The 21,320-nt window shown below is 36.7% G+C and overlaps 2 protein-coding genes across 3 annotated transcripts; one reads left to right on the plus strand and one right to left on the minus strand.

Annotated features, from left to right (window-relative positions):
- The first annotated feature begins 470 nt into the window (after positions 1-470).
- LOC114537489 (proton-coupled folate transporter-like) lies at positions 471-7,607 on the plus strand. Of its 2 annotated transcripts, none has more exons than XM_028558526.1 (7): positions 471-623; positions 2,832-3,060; positions 3,787-3,998; positions 4,744-5,400; positions 5,984-6,067; positions 6,163-6,331; positions 7,264-7,607. In XM_028558526.1, the coding sequence occupies exons 2-7, from the start codon at positions 2,870-2,872 to the stop codon at positions 7,397-7,399; spliced, it is 1,449 nt and encodes a 482-aa protein (XP_028414327.1). In that variant the 5' UTR covers positions 471-623; positions 2,832-2,869; the 3' UTR covers positions 7,400-7,607. The 2 variants fall into 2 exon arrangements, with proteins under 2 accessions (XP_028414327.1, XP_028414328.1); XM_028558527.1 differs by having other exon boundaries at positions 471-586.
- Positions 7,608-12,260: 4,653 nt separating this feature from the next.
- Positions 12,261-20,646, minus strand: LOC114537518 (pyranose 2-oxidase-like). Its single transcript, XM_028558561.1, has 7 exons — positions 20,549-20,646; positions 17,099-17,214; positions 16,552-16,882; positions 15,996-16,473; positions 14,195-14,554; positions 13,320-13,673; positions 12,261-13,094 (listed from the first exon to the last, which is right to left on the minus strand). Exons 2-7 carry the CDS (start codon positions 17,178-17,180, stop codon positions 12,909-12,911), a joined length of 1,791 nt encoding a protein of 596 aa, XP_028414362.1. The 5' UTR covers positions 17,181-17,214; positions 20,549-20,646; the 3' UTR covers positions 12,261-12,908.
- Positions 20,647-21,320: the final 674 nt, after the last annotated feature.

Consider the following 21,320-nt stretch of genomic DNA (forward strand, 5'->3'; position numbering starts at 1 on the left):
TTTGAATATGGCAGGGGGGGGAAATTACGAAGAGTGCTAATGTTGTGCTAATTACTAGTGCTATGAAGTGCTATTTTGTGTGGCGAAAATTGCAAATTCGGTTTCGATATTTCTCACAATCTTACTTTACAAAGCGAAGTTTTTTATTGCGTTTTTTTTATTCAGCATTAAATTTGCAAGAAATTTTATATATGCTTTGGTTATACCTTTTAAAATTAACATAAATTGTAGTTATTGTACGTTATGAAATTAGAACATTCGGATTTCGTAAGACTGCAACATTTTGAACATTTGAATTTGACAATAAATTTTAAAAAGTTATATTTAGCGGAGTTCGGACGTTAATAAAGGACTTCGATGAGGTCGATTAATTTTGATACAGTAAATATTTTAGCAATAATATATTTCAAAATTGAGACTGTCAGTAATTGAAAACGCAAAAACTGCAATTTCTTAACTTCCGTCTTCCGGTCTGCCCATTTGTTTTGGTTCTTCCGCGAAATGTAAAAAAAGTACCCATTTTTTATCCAATTCAATCACCAAGCAGGAATACTATTAAGAATTAGTTTATGATAAACATCACAACGTAAGTAAAATTTCAATCAGCAATCAATACTTAAAAGGTAAATTGAATTTTCAATATACATATATACCAGGTATAATATCAATTTTAATTTTGCGTAATGGGAGCAAGTTTTTCGCCTGTATGTAATTTCGTATGCTAGTATACAGACACCAGTTGATCTGTGATCTGATGAGTATTTGCGATAAATGTATATAATGATATATAGATATGAATAAATATATGTACAGGGAAAAAATGTATATACAGTATAAATGTGCATGAGCAGTGAGCACTATAGTATACCTATATGTATATAATAATTAAATCATTTTAAGAGCCATAATAAGAGGGGACAGTAGGTGTCTGAGCTACCCCAACAGCTTCCACCTATCAAATAAAATAGAGATGGGCAGATACCAGTACTAAGCTAGCACTTGGTACATGCAATACTGGGAAAAGGATTGAAGTATTGGCACTTCCTATACCTAATGAGCCTTTGGTGTTTTGTCAGTGTTAATTGTTACAAACTACTACTTTGCTGCTTCCCTTAATGCTGACTTCAATCAAATAAAATAATTTAACTTTCATATTCACTTCATTGTCAATCATGAAATATAGACATTTGTATCAGTGTTAATTATCGAAAAAATAGTCTAATCCTTCAAGTAATATTGTATTAAATGTAGATAACTGAAACTGGTATTGCCTATCACTGCACTAAAAATTCTAACACAGAGGCCACCAAGCCGAGCTAGGGGGCCCAGCGCCTAATAATTTTCCTGTAATTAATAAATTTTGGATCAAATTGTGTTAATTATAACCAGTCCCTATATAAGAACCTTGCCTTCAGCTCCCTCAATTTAGAAATTGTTCTGCAGTCCCTGCAATTACAGCTTTAATTTCATGGGAAACTGGTTGCAACTTTCCTATCAAGAAAGTATGAGTACCAACATGAAGATTGTTGTCATTTAAGATATGTTTCAGGGATGCACAGTCAGTTTTTGCACTATGAATTTTTAATAAATATAAATATTATAGTATGAAACAGGGGAATTAGCTTTTGAGTATTTCAACTACAGTTTCTTCCTATGTGTTGTTTCACCTCATTGTGGTGACTTCACCGACTTGTGAGTGTGGTGTTCCCAGTTTCCCATTTAGGTTAAGCCACCTAAGCTTCAGGCTAGGGATTGTTGCATAACATAGGTACAAAATTACATGATTTTAAAAAAATCTTTGTTTGTCCCTGCCTTCTACTACCTTAATGGACAACTATATGCCCAACCTTCTACCCCCCTAGGTGAAAGAGCCTGCCTATGCGGTTGCTAAATACCTACATTTTGTGATGAAATCTGCACTCAGTGTGCAAAATTAAATTGCAATTTAATATGTTCTAACATCATCCAATTTTGTGACTAGATATTCATCTTCTTAGAATCGGCAAAAAACAAAAGCAAATGTTTGAGAGCACTTTAGCGCACGGGCGGGGAGGAAGGCGCAGCCCGCGATCATAAAGCGGTAATATATTACTGAATTTTACGCCATTGCAAAAAAGGACTCGATGGACGTGTTAATTGTTTTATACTTTTATTACAAAAAAGTACGCCTTTCAGATTATAAGACGTTTTAGATCATAAGATGGTTATGGAGAGGGATCCTCTTAATATTTTTACAAGGGCCACCAGATCTGGTGTTATTCTGAGTACTGACACCGCTGTTCATTAATCATTATTATAAAATCGATTGAATGACTTGAATGTCTAAAGCGCATTTGCATGTGCAAATGAACTACATCCAATGTTTCCAATTTGAACAAAGTGAAGTTGTGAGGTAATTACCAACCTCGTTCCCAGGGCCTTTTGAGACTTTAGGTAATTACCGGAAATGTCCGCCATTATGCGTATAATTTTTCTGTGTTATGTTTTTTTGGTAGCGCGAAAAGGCTCTATTGGCCCTAGATATAAAAATATGCCCTAGCTTATACATCACATAACATCTATGTACGCTAAATAGTGAAAAAAGAGTAAACAATTTACCATGACAATTTACATATTTTTTTTTATATCATACATCGTTAATCGTTTTGTGATATTCTTTGAATCATTTAAATTCGTGCTTAGCCTTTTTATTGGTAGTCCGAGAACAAATGAAATTGGACGGTTAGCCAATTTAGCCGTACCGTGCCAATAAATTGACTACAGTGTAAACGGAGCTCTGGTCTACCTAGAATTATAGATGAAAGTGATTATAATGTCAATTTTATGTTTAGGTTTTTGGGATACCATCAAACCATTTTCCAGGACAACTATGGGTAATCCATATCGTGCGATTACAGTTGAACCTGTCGTTATGTTGTACATCACAGCGCTATTGATGCAGCTGCCTGTTTACCAGCATTATGTTTATCATCGAGCTCAGGTTGAATTGAATTTGGAACGAAACGGTTCAGACCTGGTAGACCAAAGTCGTTGTGATGCGAATACTAGTGAATTAGTTGTGTAAGTAAAATTGCACCACAAGCTGATCTGAGATCATGACGTCATAAAGCGTCTCGACAAAACTGAGTTATCATGTTCCTGGTGTTATTTAATTGTCCCTATTCTCCTAACTATATAATAGTATAAAGCGCGAAAAATTTAAATTCTAATTTACAGTTGGGAAAAAATAAACGTGTTTTTGCATAAATATAATAAAATTACTTGATATTTTCGAGTTTCGAAGTCATATGCAATGAAGAAAATGATAATTCTGTTTTGTCGAAGATTTGGCTTCTGATTGGTTGATTTTTATGCCCAGATCAGCTGGCAGTGATCCAATTTAAGAATATATAGTTACTATATATATGAATGCAAACAACAGTCATGGTGTCAGCTTTCCCCACGAAATCTATGCAACCTCTGACGGTGTGTCTGTGTGTGACCCCAGCAAAATTAGTTCGCAGACAAAAGTTATCTCAGCTCCGCGTTTTATGATTTCGATTGTCGACCAACTTTTGCTGAACTGTGTCTGTGATCATATGCCTCAATTTGCACAATTTTCCACGTAGTCGGATACGAAGTGTTATGAGGCAAATTAAGGGCAGCGTGTTAAAGACAGATTTACAAGTGCCTTATTTTATTCTCTGCATTCAAAACAAGCTTTTGACACTTCTGATCAGCTTTCTGACACCATTTAATTGTCTGCTTTGAATGTAAATATAGTTTCTGTTATTTGATTGAATTTAGGGAAATCCAACGACGTGCATCAAGTTATATCCTTGCAATAGGTATGGCAGGAACCTTTCCTGCCATATTTACGTCCTTGATTTATGGTCCCATGTCTGACAGGAAAGGACGGATACCAATAATGCGGTTGCCACTTTTGGGAAGCGTCATTGATGGGTCCATGACACTTTTTACAATATATTTCGAACTGCCACTGTACGTCATAGCAATTGGTAAGATTTTACGCGACCGTTGATTTCGAATTAAGCCAGGCTAGCCAGTGCACTTGTTGAAAGCTGTATATAAATGAACTGGGCATGAGTGATGACCTTGCTGGGGCGCCCGGCGAATGGGAAGTAGGGGTTGACGGCATGTAGACCTTTTATTAGATGTGAGAGAAGAATCAACTTGACCTTTTCTAAAATATTAACTTGAAGATAGGCCGATGATTAGTATTTCGACGCAATTCATTTATACACTTCCTTGGCGAACGCTAAAAATGCGGCTGCAACGAACTTCGAGAACACTATTGATTATCTTGGACATTGCAGTAACAAGGCATCTAATTATGGGACGCATGCCTATATTCATTTAAATTATAGTGAGAATCCTCACTGATATTTCTGGTAAGCGATTGTTTTTCTGGTATGTTGACACAACCCGCTTCCTCCCACGTTATCGCGTTTACTTTTATTACTGACTTTGTTTTAAATTAAGTTTATGATAGTAATGTCTCATGATTTTGTACCGTTTTCGTGGGCGTCAATCGATTCGAAAATTTAGGGGAGGGAAGAACTTTCAAATGAACGTTATATTAGCCAGATTAGGAATTCTTTCCATACCATAGAAATTTGCTATTCCCATACTAGCTATATATAATATGGATATGATAAATTCAATGCTATTTCCAACTAGAATCAATACTATTTCCATAATAAAATTCCAGTGAATTTTCTTTGTTTATTTTTACCTTTATAGGTTCTGCCATAAGCGGTCTCTGTGGGCACTACACAACATTAGTATTCACAGTTACGGCTTATGTCAAAGACACAACATCTGATCCTGCTAAACTATCCCTTCGTTTAGCCCGCTTGGAGGCCATGGCGTTGTTTAGCGGTACAATTGCACAAGTAACCAGTGGGCTTTGGGTCGAGCACTTGGGCTATGCAGCACCGTATTTGTTCATCTTCGCATGCCAACTGTGTGCGTTTTTGTACGTGGCACTCTTTCTCCCAGAATCGCTTCAACAACTGCCGTTGGGCGACAGGCTATGCTTGAACTGTGGGGATTTTCGATTATTGACAGGCGTGATTATAAACAAGCGGGAGGATCGAGGGCGATTAAAGATCTTGCTGTTGCTCTTAGTCTCTGCATTTACCCTCCTACCTGTGGGTGTCCTAAACAGTCTATCTATCCTGTACGCCAAAGATTCCCCACTTTGCTGGAGAGCTGATTTAATCGGTTATTTTCTTGGATGTTTGTTTTTTGTCAGAGCGGTTGGGGCGGTGGCTTGCATGAAGATTTTAAAGAAGTTTGCGTGGAAGGATTATTCCGTAGTTCAATTAGGGAGCGTTTTCCTCATGGGTCTCTTGATTATGATTGGCTTATCAACCACTACATTGGAAATGTTTCTTGGTTTGTGAAATATCAATTACTAGGCATTTGGTAGGATTAGAGTTGTTGGGTGGGGATCAATGTTAGGATTGAATGAACATAACCCGTTGAGACTTGTATACATTTAAGGCTGGAGACTGTTGTGAGTGTTTTGTTCACAAATAAACGCACGCGCTGACTATACAATGAACGAAATCAGCTTTGTGCGTTCGAGTGTGTTGTAACTTAATTAGCAATGCCTATTGATATACAATCAGGGCGCTTTGATTTGACCAGAAAATCCAGATTGCGTTTCCGGAATCCCCAGTGTCATAATGGAACGCTCAAGCCTAACAAACCTGAAAGTATTCATTCTTGAACTTTGTAAGGGTTAAAATAACTGCTTTAACATTCGTAAATAATAAATATCTAAACGTAAAAAAATCTCCAAATGAAAAAAAAATGACACCACGTCCACTATTTTAATGACGCAGAGTAGTCTTTACTCAACCTCGTACCCAGGGTTTTATTACCTACTTTATTTACCGCTTACAACTTAATTGTGGCTAGAATGATCTTGGATTTGTTCATGTACATGTATCGATCATACATTTTATTTATGCAGCAACGATACCGTGTCTCATGGCAGGACTTCCTCAACCTTGTATTCGAGCATTGACATCGCATATTGTTGGATACAGCGAACAAGGTAAAATACTGGAAAAAAGACAGCATTTTTAAGCCTAGGCAAAGCCTATTCGTTTAATTTCAGGAAAAAAATAATGTAATTCTATTTGTTTTCAGGATCATTGTTCTCCATCATAGCTTCAATAGAAAGCCTTTGTAACTTTCTGGCAAACATAATCTTCAATCCCGTTTATCAGGCCTCTTTGGATTACAGTTGGCCACATGCTAATGGTCTTATTTTCTTCATCAATGCAGGAATAGTATTCCTTCCATTTGTGATCATCAGGTATACATACGCTATACAGAATAGCGAAATTCAGTGCTACCTTCTGCTTAGTCTGCTATGTATACTTTTGTATATTCTTATGTTTCAGTAACTCTATATATCAGAGTGAAACAATATATACAATCGAGCTGCATGCCATACTATACTTCAATACTGCATATACAGGATGTTTGAAAAAAATGACATGGCGGCTGTTATGCAATAATATATTGAGCCTGAGAATTCAATTCGTACATTTAGCAAGAACGGGGAGTTTAACTTTTACACAATGCCTTCTTCATCCAATTAGCTATATATGTTTGTGTGTTAAAAGATGCAGCTCGACAATTTTTATGTAAGAATGAACATTGTTGCTATATACAGTCAAGCATATTATATACATATATAGTGAGTAGATATGCATGTTGTCATGTATATCATCATGTTTAAAAAAACCCAAAACGATTGAAATCACCTATTGTTAAAAGTTGAATGACTTGTTCGAGAATTTTTGCTGGTGCGGATTATTAACGCAACTTGCTAAAATGGGGCCGGTTGTATTAAGCCCGTTTAGCTTAAACGGTGGTTAAGTTCAAAATAGAAAGCAAGTCTATCGTTTATTGAAGGAGCAAACAAAATGTTTGCTCCTCTTCGCTCTGCAAACCTCTGGGTACCAACACGGTGCCTAGGAATTCAAAGGCCTAGGTTAAAACGTCGCATTTTGGTCGCTTCGAATGCAATTCAAACAATCGATAATGAGATGATAATGAAGCTTAATGAGGTTTATCAGCTCATTATCTATTGTTTGAATTGCACTTGAGGCGACCAAAATGCGACGTATAACCTATAGCCAAACTGTAGCTATTACATCGTTATGGGCGATTTCAATGGTTTTGGGTTTTTATGACACCCTGTATAATGTTTCATTACAATATCCGTTTTTTCAATTATAGTTACCTGAAATTCTACGATAACAAGTTCAAAGGCTATGAAGCGATAGGCAGTGGAATTCGAAACAGCAAAAGTTTTACAACCAGTACTGATTCAGCTACGAGCGATGAGTTAACGAAACCCCAGCCTATTAGCTAGTTAAGGTAATTGCTTCCTTTCAATAAATTTTAGCGACCGATTTTTTCTGCATTTATGAAAATTATTTGCACATATATAGTGGTATAATATACAGTATAATCGAAGCGTATACTATATATGTTTTGTTCCACTGACAAATTAATTTAGCCGCTTCCAGAATTCATTAAATCCTTGCTTGATCCTGTCAAAATTTTAATAACATATTTTCAATGTGTAAAATAGCTGAGACGAATACATATTTGTAACCTAAATTGTATTATAATTAAACCTATAAATTATATTAATAACACGTCCGCTCATATTATTATATAGTACCAGTTTTCATTGGCTTTTATTAATAAATTTTCTAATTTTTTTTATATGCATCAACCCCTCTTAAAATAGCCAGCCTTTTGTGGGTGAAAAGCAATAATTGAGTTGCAGCATATATTAGCAACCATACGATTTCACAAGATTCTTTAAATAATTTTTTGAACCATTCAAGACGGTCTGTGGATTCGTAAGCATATATCAAAACTATTTGATATTCAGTTTGTAATTATCGGTCGATCAACCTACAGTTGAACAACATTCGTATATATATAGCTATAAAGACAAAGTCGGATTAGCGGTATCGTCTCAACTCTGTGGCGAGTAAAAACCGAACATTGGCATTCGTTCAATTTTGGCTGTAATTTATATACTCGATATGTTTTACCTGTCGGGTATGAGCAACAAATTTGATTCAAAAAAAGTTGCGTAACACGAAGATCAGTCGCAAAGATTATTTAGGATAAATTGGAAATGACACGCAATTTAATTAGTATTTGCAAACAATAGGGAAATATATCACGACCGTCGGTGATCCTTTATCAAAATCGTAAAAACAACTTTTTTGAAGTATCTTGCTTCGCAGGCTACCTTTACTGACTAATGCAATAGTGCACTTCTAAAACCAACTAGTTTTTGCATATCCTCGTTTAACGACTAAATTTACGTGCCCTCATATGTAAAGTACATTAAGGCAGATGCTTTCAGCTGTCCGAGGTTTATTTGCCTATCGCAATTTAAGGGTTGGCTTTAGTTCGATTCTTTTATGAAAGACATAGTATCTCGGGAACAACGCTTCGAATTCAAGTAGGAAATGAGGACGAAATCCAACCTAACGTTGTTTTTCAAGTTCAACGCCGTATTTTTGTGTGTCGTGAATGTTATCTTCACATTTGTTGGAATACTTTTAAACTCCGTTGTCATAATAAGTCTACTCAATTCACAGCTGCGAAGAAAATTATGTTATTTCATGATCCTTGTTCTGGCTTGTCTTGACCTCGTTGTTGTTCTCGTTTTTCATCCATTGATACTGGTAACTGTATTGGACGGCACCGCCACGAAAGTCACCGATTATATCAAAATGCCATTTCTTAAATACTTGTTCATGTTGTCGTTAACCGCACTCCTAACAATGACTCTGGAAAGATATCTTGCCCTGGTGTATCCATTTTTTCATCAAAAGTACGTGACGATGCAAAGATTGATCGTCGTTCTCATCCTGTTACAATTACCGTTTGCTTTAGTATATATATACTCTCGATTGTTTTACTCGGGTATTGGCACTGAGACAACATTAGTTGGCCTTGTCGGCTTCTTATTTCTTATCACATTCTATTTAAACTTTAAACTATGCTACATTGTGAGAGGTCTGCGTCACCGTATGATTATACCTCTAGGAAATTTTGAAGGGCCTAATGGAAGAATAAACGTTAGGCGAAAGCGGGTAAAGAGAACTAAAGTCACGTTGGAAAAGATTTCGGCGTGCCTGTTAGCGGTAGTGTGTTTATTCGTGTGTTACTGTCCAGGCATTCTCGTCTTTGCGTTGGTCCACACAAAATAGGCAGACATGAATGCAGACCAAACACTACGTGCTATTCATCTTTGGACCGTAACGATTGTCACTATAAACTCCAGCTTGAATGGTTTGATATTCTTTTACAAGAACAGCGCATTGCGTCGACGTGGAAAGAATGTGTTGTCCAAAAGCGTTTGGACAAAAAAGTTGCTGTGCTTGTAGTACAGAATTGCAAACATCTTCACGCATATAATATTGTTTATAGTTTGTTCAGGTGCTCGAAAGAACATATTCAATTTGTACAATATACACTAATTCATACTTTTCGGAGTATTTTTGTTTACTTTTCGAATTCTGCATGGCCTTTTTAGTCTTATCTATAAAGCTGTTTTTTCAACTGAAGGTGTGTTAAGAGATAAATTATAATGTATTCCAATATAGAATGCATTTCTAATGTTGTCACGTGATAAACGAGTAGAAAATAAACAAGAGCGCATATTATGCATCGTACCTATTGGAACCTTAGATCTTTCAGAGAAAAGCACATCGAGGGAAAAATGAATCCAGGAAAGTTTTCCACGTGTTCACTGGCGATTGTGTGTTTGCTTGCTTGTTATATTCCAAACGGTGTTATATTGCTACCAAAACTGACACAACAAACAGACTGGAGTGTTCAAACTTGGCGCATCATCGAATACAAAAACAACACATTACGGAGACATGGAGAGAATTAAGATAGTCGCGAAATGCTTTCACAAAATTAGGCTCCGAACGCTTTCTGATTCTTGAATACAGTATGACATGAGAGAAACGCTCAAGATTTTCAGCAATTCTGCTTTCGCTATGGAACGATTGTGGCATCCGAAAGTATTTCCAAAAAAAATGCTCTTTCCTTAGAATAAATATGTAATAAGCTTCATGTTTATGGTTTTAGAATGAGTTTATGTACATACATATTATATATGAAGGCTAGTTTTACAAATTTAGGCCCAGCCTGTGATAAATATTAATAACTTTCAATATGGAGCGAAATAGTGTTTATTTATACAGAGCAGCATTACAAAATTAGTCACCCTTGGAAACGTTGATAAGACAATTAAAAATTCGTGCAATAAAATGCTTAGAACACTCATGTTGGCTCGGGTAATTTCGATAACAGAAAATTATATTCAGGTTTGACGTCATATGTTTAAAGTGGAAGTCAAGTCCGTTCTGCGCATAGGTTCTGCTCATAACAAGTGAGGGACCTCTGATGTGAAAATTGCCTAAATTTCGCGTGTTTCTTACTTATTCTAAACATAAACTCTAGTTCATATTAATTTAGAAGCGTAACGAACCTAAATAGTGTTAGAAATTCAGACAGCACATCGTATTTTAAAAAAATAGTGAAGTTCAAAATGTAAATAAACCGTTTGTTTACATACGGACTTGACTTCCACTTTAAGCCAAGATGCTGGCTGAAAAATTTGAAAAGGGATTCGTCCACATGTATTCGGCGTTTTCGCCCACTGAAAACGGATAAATTTGAAAACGCTCTCCAGAGTGTGGATAAATTTGAAAACGCCGGCTGAGCGGATACGTGTGGACAACTTATCAGGATAAATTTGAAAACGATGATGTAACGTTTCAAGCCCAGTCCAACACGCGCTCATGGCCGATAATAAATACATTTTAAAATAAAGCACTTCTTAGAACATGGGGAACAAACAAGCTGTAGTTTCGATACTATCCGTCCTAAAATTGCGCGTTAATAGCGACCTCAGTTATGTAGTACGTATTTAATTCTGCTATGGGTAACAGGAAGTTCTTTAATTTAACCTCGTTTTCGATAGGCATCGTGACCGTAATTATATACAACGTATTATGAGGTCGGTTGATTTCTTCATTAACGGAAATGAGTGCAAGATGTCCGCTACTGGTATTGACTAATTTGCAATTTTCGTCTTTAAGATATGGATACAAAACTTAACTATAAAATACACACACATGCATATAAAGTGGAAAGCCAAAATTAAAAATCGTCGAATTTCTAGGCTTGTAGGATGTTTGCCGCGACCTCTGGTCAATAGGGCAAAATTAATGGTTGTGTTTAGCTCTTCAACTGCATGCAAACTGAGTCTGGTTTCGATATTTTTTAACACATCATAATTAAGCTATTCATGCTTCAGTTTTTGGGCAGATGTTTAAATGCATAATGGCATGCACTAATGCATTTTGGAAGGTTTCAAGGCTAGTTTAATCCTCGGAGATACGAAATACATCACAGTGTCAAAGAGTAAACTCCTCAAATTTTACGGAATGAACGTCACATTTGCTACAACACAAGAGCCAACGACGTCTTTTAAAGTCACCGCTATACTTTTGTGTGTTGTGAACGTTTTCTTCACATTTGCAGGAATATTTTTAAACTCAGTTGTCATACTGAGTTTGCTGAGCTCACAGCTGCGAAGAAAATTATGTTACTTCATGATTCTTATTTTGGCGTGCATCGACCTCGTTGTGGTTGCCGTCTTTCATCCACTGATAACTTTTGAAACTATATATAGCTGGATGTTCAAAAGCTTTACCGAGAATGTTGAATCGCGATATTTACCTCATTTTTTTACGTTATCTTTGACCGCGCTTTTGACGATGACTCTTGAGAGATATCTCGCTTTGGCGTATCCATTTGTCCACGAGATATTTATAACACGATCGAGATTGATGGCTCTTTTTGTGATTTTTCAGTCACCGTTTGGAGTATTGTATATTTTACGACTTTACGACTTGAATGAAGAGCAACAAGCAATAACATTGGCTTTCTTCTCAGTTGTTTTCCTCGTCATATTCTGTCTGAACGTCAGAATATTCTACATCGCAAAAACACTGAGGAAGGGGATCGTCATACCTATGGGAAGTTCAGATCGGTCCGAACAAAGATATATTGAAACAAAGAAATCTAAAGTCACTTCAGGAAAGTTTTCTACCTGTTTATTAGCGGTTATATGTATGCTTATTTGTTATTGTCCGTCCGGTGTTCTATTTGGAATGGAGATAAAAAAACAAGAAGACTGGAGTGAGCAAACTTGGCGCATCGCTGAACTTTGCAAAGAAACATTAATCACTTTAAACTCAAGCTTAAACTGTTTGATATTTTTCTACAAAAACAGCGCATTACGACGACACGGGAGAAGGATAGTCGCGAAATGTTTTCACATAGATCGGTAGCTATATACTCAAAACCAATGAATTGTTTTTTTGGATGCAAGTTCGATCCAAAAAAATCATTATTGAACGCTGAGCACGTCCGCAGCTAAAATTACGTAATAAATACAGTCTTACAGAATATTGAGAATTAGCCGGTGCTTTCTGACCAATCAGGAACGAGACAAAGTTCGAAATGTATAAGTATAAGTCATTACATATATTAATAATTAAAAAACGTCGTCATTTCAATTATTTTGTATGACTTATTTACTTTAATTTATATGCAGGACATATAGTTAAATGGCTTAAAAGGAAAAATCCTTAATCTGTTGTACAGTGCAATCTAGAAATTAATCAAGAGTGCAGTCAAGAGTAGACTGGACGTAGCTATAACATTACATTATTGAATTATTTATGATTTATTGGCTCATGATTATGAATGGATATAATAGGTGTGCAATAAAGATAAAAAATTCGACGTGCATATGAGTCGATACATTAACCGCTTTTCTCGATGCTCTTACACGCATGGATGGCCAAAGCCATGGCTGTGAGTGTTGGATTGCAGGAGCTTCCAACGGGAATGACACCGCAGGTACCAAGGTACACATTCTCAAAACCCCACACCCTTGAGTTGGTGTCAACAACGCTGTCTGTAGGACTGTTGCCCATTCGGCATGTGCCCTGAAAGAATCCGAGAAATATCGGGCGAGTTAATATGTACTATATCAGCAGCTGAGCATTGTGTACATGCAGTGGATACAAACACAGGCCAAAGACAAGTGTTAATAGCGCTTGTCAAATGAATTGATGCATGTATCTACTGTTGTTTAAGAGTTTCGTAACACTACTTGGTAACTTGCACAGAAGTTGTTCACTTTTTTGTTTCACTAAATATGTATCACCCACCGTGATATGTAAAGCTAGCCCTGGCTCTTGAAATGATGGCTCTGACCCGGGTAAGAATCCGCCAAGTTTCCCAGCTGCAACAAGCATATCTTCCATCATTTCGTGAGCAAGATTACGATCCTTATCGGACAATTTGACATGGAAGGTGGGTTGGGGCATTCCAAATGTGTCCCGGTTCAGGTTATCTTCGGACGAGAACGAAACGTGATTTTCAAACTTTGGTTCCATCTTGCCAAACCAACGTAAGTCGACAATCAGACGTGTGTCGACATTTGGAGCCACGCCTCCGTACGAGAATGCATCACGGTGCACTTGACAGTGCCATGGACGACTATCTGACACAGGAATCCAACACTGAAGAAAATTACAATAATTTTATAAATAAGATCGACATCGGCCTGCCGTAGACAGCTAGGATTTCGCAAAATTTTATTAGCTATACCCAATTTGCTGGCCAGTTCGTCGTCAATAAGTCTTGCCCTACTACCTCATAATAAGCATTCATAGTATAGAGTTACAGGCATACAACAGGCATGCTGGGTGGGAGGTTTTTTATATACATGCAAAAGAAGCTGTCCATATTGCAGAATATTTGGTATGTACGTGCGATTTTACGGTAAGGAAATGGTCCAATATACTATTTTCAAAGTATTAGGCTATGCGTTTTGGACCCAAACCATGCCTATTAGTCCGCTCGTAGACAGATAATCTTTTTTCAGATATGGTGGCTATCACAATATTTCACAAAACATCAACATGAACCACAACAACTGATCACCAGCACAACTTATAAGGAAATTCAATTTTCTATATCGGGTTAATTCGACCAGGCCTGCACACATTTTGCGGACACAACAATACGTTTATTTACATACTTGTGGTTGTGGATCAGTATAAGGTATCGGGATTGGATCATTTGGGTGTTTTTTGCGAAACGCATCCACTATCGGTTTCCAATCAGGATTCTTCTCGATGCTATCCACGAGGCTTTGCAGGAGAACTACCTGGCAGAATGCCAGTGGTTGTTCACAGAGGTAATGACCCAAGGCGGGAAGATCGATATCGGAATTGTACATGATTTGAGGTGTGAGAACAGCACCAGCTGCTAAAACGATTGTATCAGCCTTAATAATGAGGTCCTTTTTTTCGAGAAGGTCTCTCACGACGGCATACCGCACCTTTTGCGCCCCCTGGTCCGGATCAGTATATAGCAGCTTCCGGCATTGCCACATTTCCTAATAAATTTGAAAACATCTCAATTTGTTTCAATTAATGTAAAGGTAGCATCTTCAGGTAAATATTTGGCAAAATAGACAGCTACGTACAGGAGGGCATGAAATGGGAGGTAGCTGACAAGAGGGCATGTAACCCAATGCACAATAAGTCGCAGGTGTCGTAAATATGTCAAAGTGGCTGATGTGATAGAATATTTCTATTTGTTTGCGGTCAATTAACAATGACCGATTTCAATACAGTAATAAAGACAAATTTACAACTTGACTATTTCTCATCGGTGAAAATGACTCGTTCACGACAATCACGATTTAATGGAAACCATGCTTTTAATTTTTAAATCACTAATAAAGGGAACCGATTTAGCTAGTTTAATACCAAAATATTAGCGTAGCGGACTAAATCGTCTGGCTGACTACGTACGCTACTGATTCTAAAGCAAGTGTCTGTGACTTTTCATAGCAATATAAATAATTTATTAGGATTTTGATTTCTGTTGAGAAATTTGAGTTATTGAAGTGTACATCCATCCGCAAATTTCGTTGGGAAAAATCATATGGAATGTACGTGATTTGACAACTGAAATCACCAGAAAAATTCTCCAGAAACCGTGAAAAAACGTTTGCGAATGCGTCAACTCTGCCTGTAAGTAATATTGAAAAGATTTAAAAAGCAGTTCCGAGCGTCTCCGAAGGCTCGAAATAGCGGTAAGAAAAAGTGATTTCATTCTATGTCTTCAAAGCCATATTTGTAGCGCATTTATAAACACTGCATTATAGAAACTAAGAATAAAAACATCCCGAAAGTTCCAGAAGTTGCATCAGTCAAAGGTCACAGTTAACAAATTTATCGTCTAAAACATTTTGCTTATCAAATCAACGACAGCTTCCGAAGCAACGACAGTTTCCGAACTTTTATTTGAGGCACGTTTTATTAAAAAAATATATGTCGCCAGCCACAAGACGTTTTCGTGTTCGGAGTGATTGAAATTTAAGATGTATTTTCAATTTAAATGGATTACAAAGTTTAACTTTTCGCGGGTGTTCATAACTTTTAGGTTGGAACTTTTGTTTTCGAAAAATATTCTGAAGTCACCCGGTTGAAAACAGGAAAATTTATATGAATTCCATTTCGTTCGATGCTTTAAATGCTAGAACGCTTTTAACGATTGTTGTGTCTAATCATCTTGTATATTTCGCCTTTTCTTAAATTATATTTTATCAATTGATGGGCATGTTTTGTTCCAAAAGTTTATTTAGGTTTTCCATCATAGCTCTATATTTTGGCGCGTGCGCATCTTATGGAAAGCCTACTTGAAGAAAAATACCTGACCGAATTATCTTTTATTTCCATCTTGAAAACGGTCATTAAAATGTGTGGACGTAATACAAAACACGTCCTGTAACGCATCTAAATCTCAACGTGACGTCGCGTTTCACATACCTTCAACTGAAAGGTTCCATCATTTTCTTTCAATTTTGCTAGCATGTCGTCCCCAAGTACCGTATCAGCACCACTCCATGTGATGTATTCTGGTGCGTCAGTACGTCTAACTCCAGCCAGCGGCAAGTACTGAGGTATTTCGTTCGGCTCATTGAGATGTGGGTAAGCCTCGCGAAGGGTATCTCTTACCAGGTGGTTACGGATGAAGTGCCTTATTCCGCCCGGGGCACCGCCACCAGGATGATCATCAATCTTTGTATCGTCAAACATGTTCTGGTTTGTCTTGAGAAGTGATTCAGCTTCGCGGTACAGTGAATCCCATGTCTCAGAGTCAATAAGATCGCTACGATATTCTGGGTATTCCCGCGGGGTGCATGCAGTCCAGTGGGTAGACATTCCACCAACGGCATAAGTGGCGGCGGCTTTTGGAAGGTTCACGAAAGGATCTTGTCTCGGATTTTTATTTTCAGAGACAAATCTAAAGAGAAATCGCACAGTTTAAGCAATAATAACCGGTCTATCTATCTGAAGGTGAAAATGACCATAGTAAGTGTACCCTTTATATTTATCTCGATCCACTGCGAAGGCACCAGGATCCAACGTTGGAACAGCGCTATCGTCCGGTGGTACCGACAGAGTGTGCAAGTGACCTTCTATCACACCAGTAAACTGGTTGACATTCCGCTGGTATAAGAAGGAGTTTTTCAAATGCCAGCCAGGAATCTCAGAGAGCTGGGCGCCAGCATCGATCATGAAGACACGGCGTCCCTTTTCATGCAATTTCCTTGCATATGTGCATCCAAGCGGACCAGAACCAACAACCAGCACATCAACTTCGAAATCATGATCGCTGACATTATTCGACGTGCTGTAATTTGCTGTTCTGGCTAAATTGTACAGAAATGCGGGAAAAAGTAATCTTCGTCTTAAAAAATATTAAAATGCATCTTTGATTATGATCATGTGATCGGTTTCCAAATTGAAGAAAGGTAAAATGAAGAAATTACGAAATTTATGGATAAGAGAATATATATTTTGGCTCCTTACGGCACCCTAAACAGACAACATTGAATTTAGTAAAAATAATGAAAACAATCTCATACCATGGAACGATCTTCTATTTGAAGAAAGAGATCGAAACAGAAGGCTTCTCAGGTAAACTGCACCTGTGGCTGCACGGAGCATGATCAGTAGAAAGGTAAACGTCACGTTTCAGTACCTTAATACAAATTTATTTATGCAGTGTATATTTTTAAATTAACGTTTGTGAACTGTATACAATGCCTGAAACAATATAACGTTTACCTAGCGGCTATATTCTCGAAGTCGAATTAGGCCGCTATTCGAAAGGCAAAATTGCAATCAAATTTTCCACGTCTATATATAAAAGGAAGATGATGGTAAAATCAAGCATTGACAGGAGAAGTACTCTTCAGTTAATTCCTTCATTCGTTCGATACTTTAAATGTTAGAACGCTTTTAATTATTGTTTGGTCTATCCGTTTTGTATATTTTCACTTTTACCGAACTTATATTTCATCACTTAATGAGCATGCAAGACCTCGCGAGGGCGAGGCTGTTAGCTCAACAAGTAACTCTCGTGTGCGGATATTTTTCGTTAGGAATTCGCCTCGAGAGGCAAGTTTTTCAGGTGTGCGAATGGTTTTCGAACTGCACTAACTGCCTCGCGGGGTCGTCAGCTCAGCTGATAGCTCTCGTGTGCGATGGGCATTGACTGCGCACGACCACTATTCCTTGCGATAAAAAATTGAGAAATGTTGGGCCACAACACAAATTAGGTCTGCTGCCTCGCTCGCTCGCTTAAACTGAGATCGCTCGCTCTGTGGCAATTATACGCAGTGAGTTGGGACACTGACGTCAATTCAATTTTACGGATAATTAAATGCACGTCAACCTCGCGGAAGAAAATTGTACGCGTTCGAATTATGATAAACATAACATCAGTCGGGCAAAATTGGAGTTTAAATTGCAATGATCTTTTAGTATTAAATAAATTAATATTACTAACTGGTAAAATACATCAAAGGCCTTATGGTGGGAAAATATTATAACAATTCTATATATACGTGAATAATATGTTACAATGATAGCTTTTCTCAATATATATATATATATATATATATATATATATATATATATATATATATATATATATATATACACCCGTTTGCAAAAACGTTGGCCGCAGATAGATATATAGATAGATACCCGAAATAATAATTAGAATTGCATATGTTGTGTAATATGATTGAAATCCCATGCAAATGTAATCATATGCAATTCTAATTAGACTTCGAGTATCTATCTATCTGCGGCCAACGTTTTTGCAAATGGGTGTATATATATATATATATATATATATATATATATATATATATATATATATATATATATATATATATATATATATATATATATATATATATATATATATATATATATTGTTGAGAGTGCTCAACATTTAAGGAGCGAATATATTGACTTGTTTTGATAACCGGATATTGCATGAAAAATCTAGACCTCCTGTCATAATCCTTCTAGATTTTTCATGAGGTCTAGATTTTTCATGCAATATCCGGTTATCAAAACAAGTCAATATATTCGCTCCTTAAATGTTGAGCACTAACAACCTAGCGACAATGTCGGGGAAAACGGTCTGCGCCATCTAGTCGTCGAAGGTACGGTATTGCGCTCGTACGCTGCCTATCCCTTAGGCTTTCTAGTATTAGCCCCTCCTATGGGAGTTGAGCACTCTTAAGGTTGTTATTAATGGTAATTTGAGACCTTGCATGTTAAGTGGGAGTCACCTCGAATGAACCACAATATAATCGGGTGGTAGTCTATATGACTTGATTCTAATGAATAAAATCTCATCTTTGTTGTAGTTGTCCTTCCTCCTTTTAAACCAGCCATTGCTCAGTCCTAAGCCTGAGATGTGAAATTGGTGAGGGGAAGGATTATGACAGGAGGTCTAGATTTTTCATGCAATATCCGGTTATCAAAACAAGTCAATATATATATATATATATATATATATATATATATATATAAATATATATATAATAAATACATATATATATATATATATATATATATATATATATATATATATATATATATATATAGTCATTTCAAAAAAGGTTGACCTTCCAAAATATATGAACCTTGAACATTGAGCGTGCAAGGGATGATGGGTAGCAGCTTATTTTTTGCCTTAAACAGTGCAAAAATTGAATTTTAGCAATGGCTACAGCCAGTGAGATGCTGTGTAGGTCACTTTTCATTGTTCCAAGCGATATTTGCGGGATTAAACACCCAAAATAAGTTGCTACCCATCATCCCTTGCGCGCTTAATATTTAAGGTTTATATATTTTGTAAGGTCAACCTTTTTTGAATTGACTATATATATATATATATATATATATATATATATATATATATATATATATATATATATATATATATATATATATATATATATATATATATATATATATGTATCGGATTAGTATACCGCTAGACTATATCGAACTCTTTGCCTATTGCCATGGACATTTGTTTTACTAGTTCCAGGCCTCGATATTGTTAGTTTGCGAGGCAAAATATTAAAGATAGCTGACCGTCCGAGGAGGCAGGTTAAGGCACCGGAACGATTTTCTAGCGATTTATTGAGAGTATCTAAGATTAAAGATACTAAAAGTGCAAAAGAAGACAGGAAACTATATGATATTAATGTGATAGATGTGGACCTGGAAGGGAAGCGGGTAAAAATTCACTACGTCAAACTACGCAAACCAGTATCGCAAAGATGTACAGGAAGAACATACCGAAAAACCCGAACTTCAAATTTGTCAAAAAACAACAATTTTGATACCAAACGAATGGAAATTCTTTCAAGATTCTATTTGTGTTTGTGCATTTTCAATCTGCGCATGCGTTTCCGATTTATGGCGCCAAAACCCGAGCGTGATCGCCAAATTAATTTATTGTGTAATAGTATAAATACAAAACCACCGCGCGGAAAAAGACCCCAAAAACCCGAACGACGAATTAGTCCAAAATTTTTAGAATTGGGCTAGTTTAAAAACTAGGACAAATTGCTTTTTAAAAATGGATGTGCATATTTAGTTTTATAAACTGTATTCACAATAGAAAGCAAAAACTCCCATATTTCAACAAAGCGGGCGCCTCTTGCGAAAATTTGATACATTTATATAGGCATTCGTCCTAAAAGAGTTCGATGTGGCAAGCTTTATCACCCAAAAGGGCTAACTGATACCAAATAAATGACTGCAAAAGAAATAGCGCCGCCTGCTCTTATGCGATAAATGAGAAACCTACACAATACACGTTGTAGATAAATGTTATTTCTTCATGATCATCAAAAGCTGGTTAGCATAGAGAATTTGTAAACGACGATTGTATACCAGCGCGTTTCCGCTGTTTGTAATCGAACAGCATGTAGTTCTACATTGGCTTCTTTCTGGATTTGCCTGTTACTCAAACAAAACTTGCAATCCTCAATACGCACCTGAACTAATTTCTTTTTCGAGTTTCTGGTTACACGTTGTATTAGGAACGTGTCGGGAAATTGTCGAGACGATGACTGATGCACGATGTCCTTAGAACTCTTGGAACGGCTGACGGCTCTGTTGAAGATCGGTGATCACTGATGAATTAAGTGCTTTGTTACTTTGAATAAATTTTCTTCGTCAATGGCCGCATAGTACAATACATCGCCGACTGTACGTCAGCGACATATGGGGATCAGGCTTCAAGGTTTCCTAGTTATCGTGCTATAGTTACGTCCTATGGCTATCCGATTTACTTTAGCAGAGGAGCAGAAAATCGACAAGAGCAAAAATAGCTCCTAAAAACATATTTACCAATCTATACCAATGGGTATAGCACATGATTATACGCGGTGAACCCCATGGGACATTGACGTCAGCCAATTCAATTTCACGGATTATTAAATACACCTGCATCGTATGTGCACTTAAGTCGCGTGAAAGGAAGAAATTGTACGTGTTCCAAAAGTGTGAAACATAAATAACATCAGCTGTGCTAAATTGTGTTTCAAATTAATTCTTTTACATGAAATAAATATTACCAACTGCTAATATAAAGAGATAGTCTATTTGGTGCGCTTCGCGAGTCGTGACAAGTAGTCAAACAAAAACACAAACACACACGAATAATTATAATAAAACGTAAAATTTACGAATAATTTAAATTCTGTGCCATAGAGCTAGAGGAACAAAAAACACAACAGAAATCCAAACAACTTCAAAGACTATATA

The sequence above is a fragment of the Dendronephthya gigantea genome, unplaced genomic scaffold (assembly GCF_004324835.1).
Source record: "Dendronephthya gigantea isolate DGI-Jeju-01 unplaced genomic scaffold, DenGig_1.0 000158F, whole genome shotgun sequence".
Classification (NCBI taxonomy): domain Eukaryota; kingdom Metazoa; phylum Cnidaria; class Anthozoa; order Malacalcyonacea; family Nephtheidae; genus Dendronephthya; species Dendronephthya gigantea.

What these genes read in the sequence shown, in the direction of transcription:
- LOC114537489 (XM_028558526.1), top strand. Translation starts at nt 2,870, where the DNA reads ATGGGTAATCCATATCGTGCGATTACAGTTGAACCTGTCGTTATGTTG. An exon ending in AATACTAGTGAATTAGTTGT is followed by an intron (nt 3,061 to 3,786) that starts GTAAGTAAAATT and finishes GATTGAATTTAG; the next exon opens with GGAAATCCAACGACGTGCAT. An exon ending in TGTTGGATACAGCGAACAAG is followed by an intron (nt 6,068 to 6,162) that starts GTAAAATACTGG and finishes ATTTGTTTTCAG; the next exon opens with GATCATTGTTCTCCATCATA.
- LOC114537518 (XM_028558561.1), bottom strand. Translation starts at nt 17,180, where the DNA reads ATGCTCCGTGCAGCCACAGGTGCAGTTTACCTGAGAAGCCTTCTGTTT. An exon ending in ATGGAACCTTTCAGTTGAAG is followed by an intron (nt 14,555 to 15,995) that starts GTATGTGAAACG and finishes CAAATTTATTAG; the next exon opens with GAAATGTGGCAATGCCGGAA. An exon ending in GGCTAGCTTTACATATCACG is followed by an intron (nt 13,095 to 13,319) that starts GTGGGTGATACA and finishes GGATTCTTTCAG; the next exon opens with GGCACATGCCGAATGGGCAA.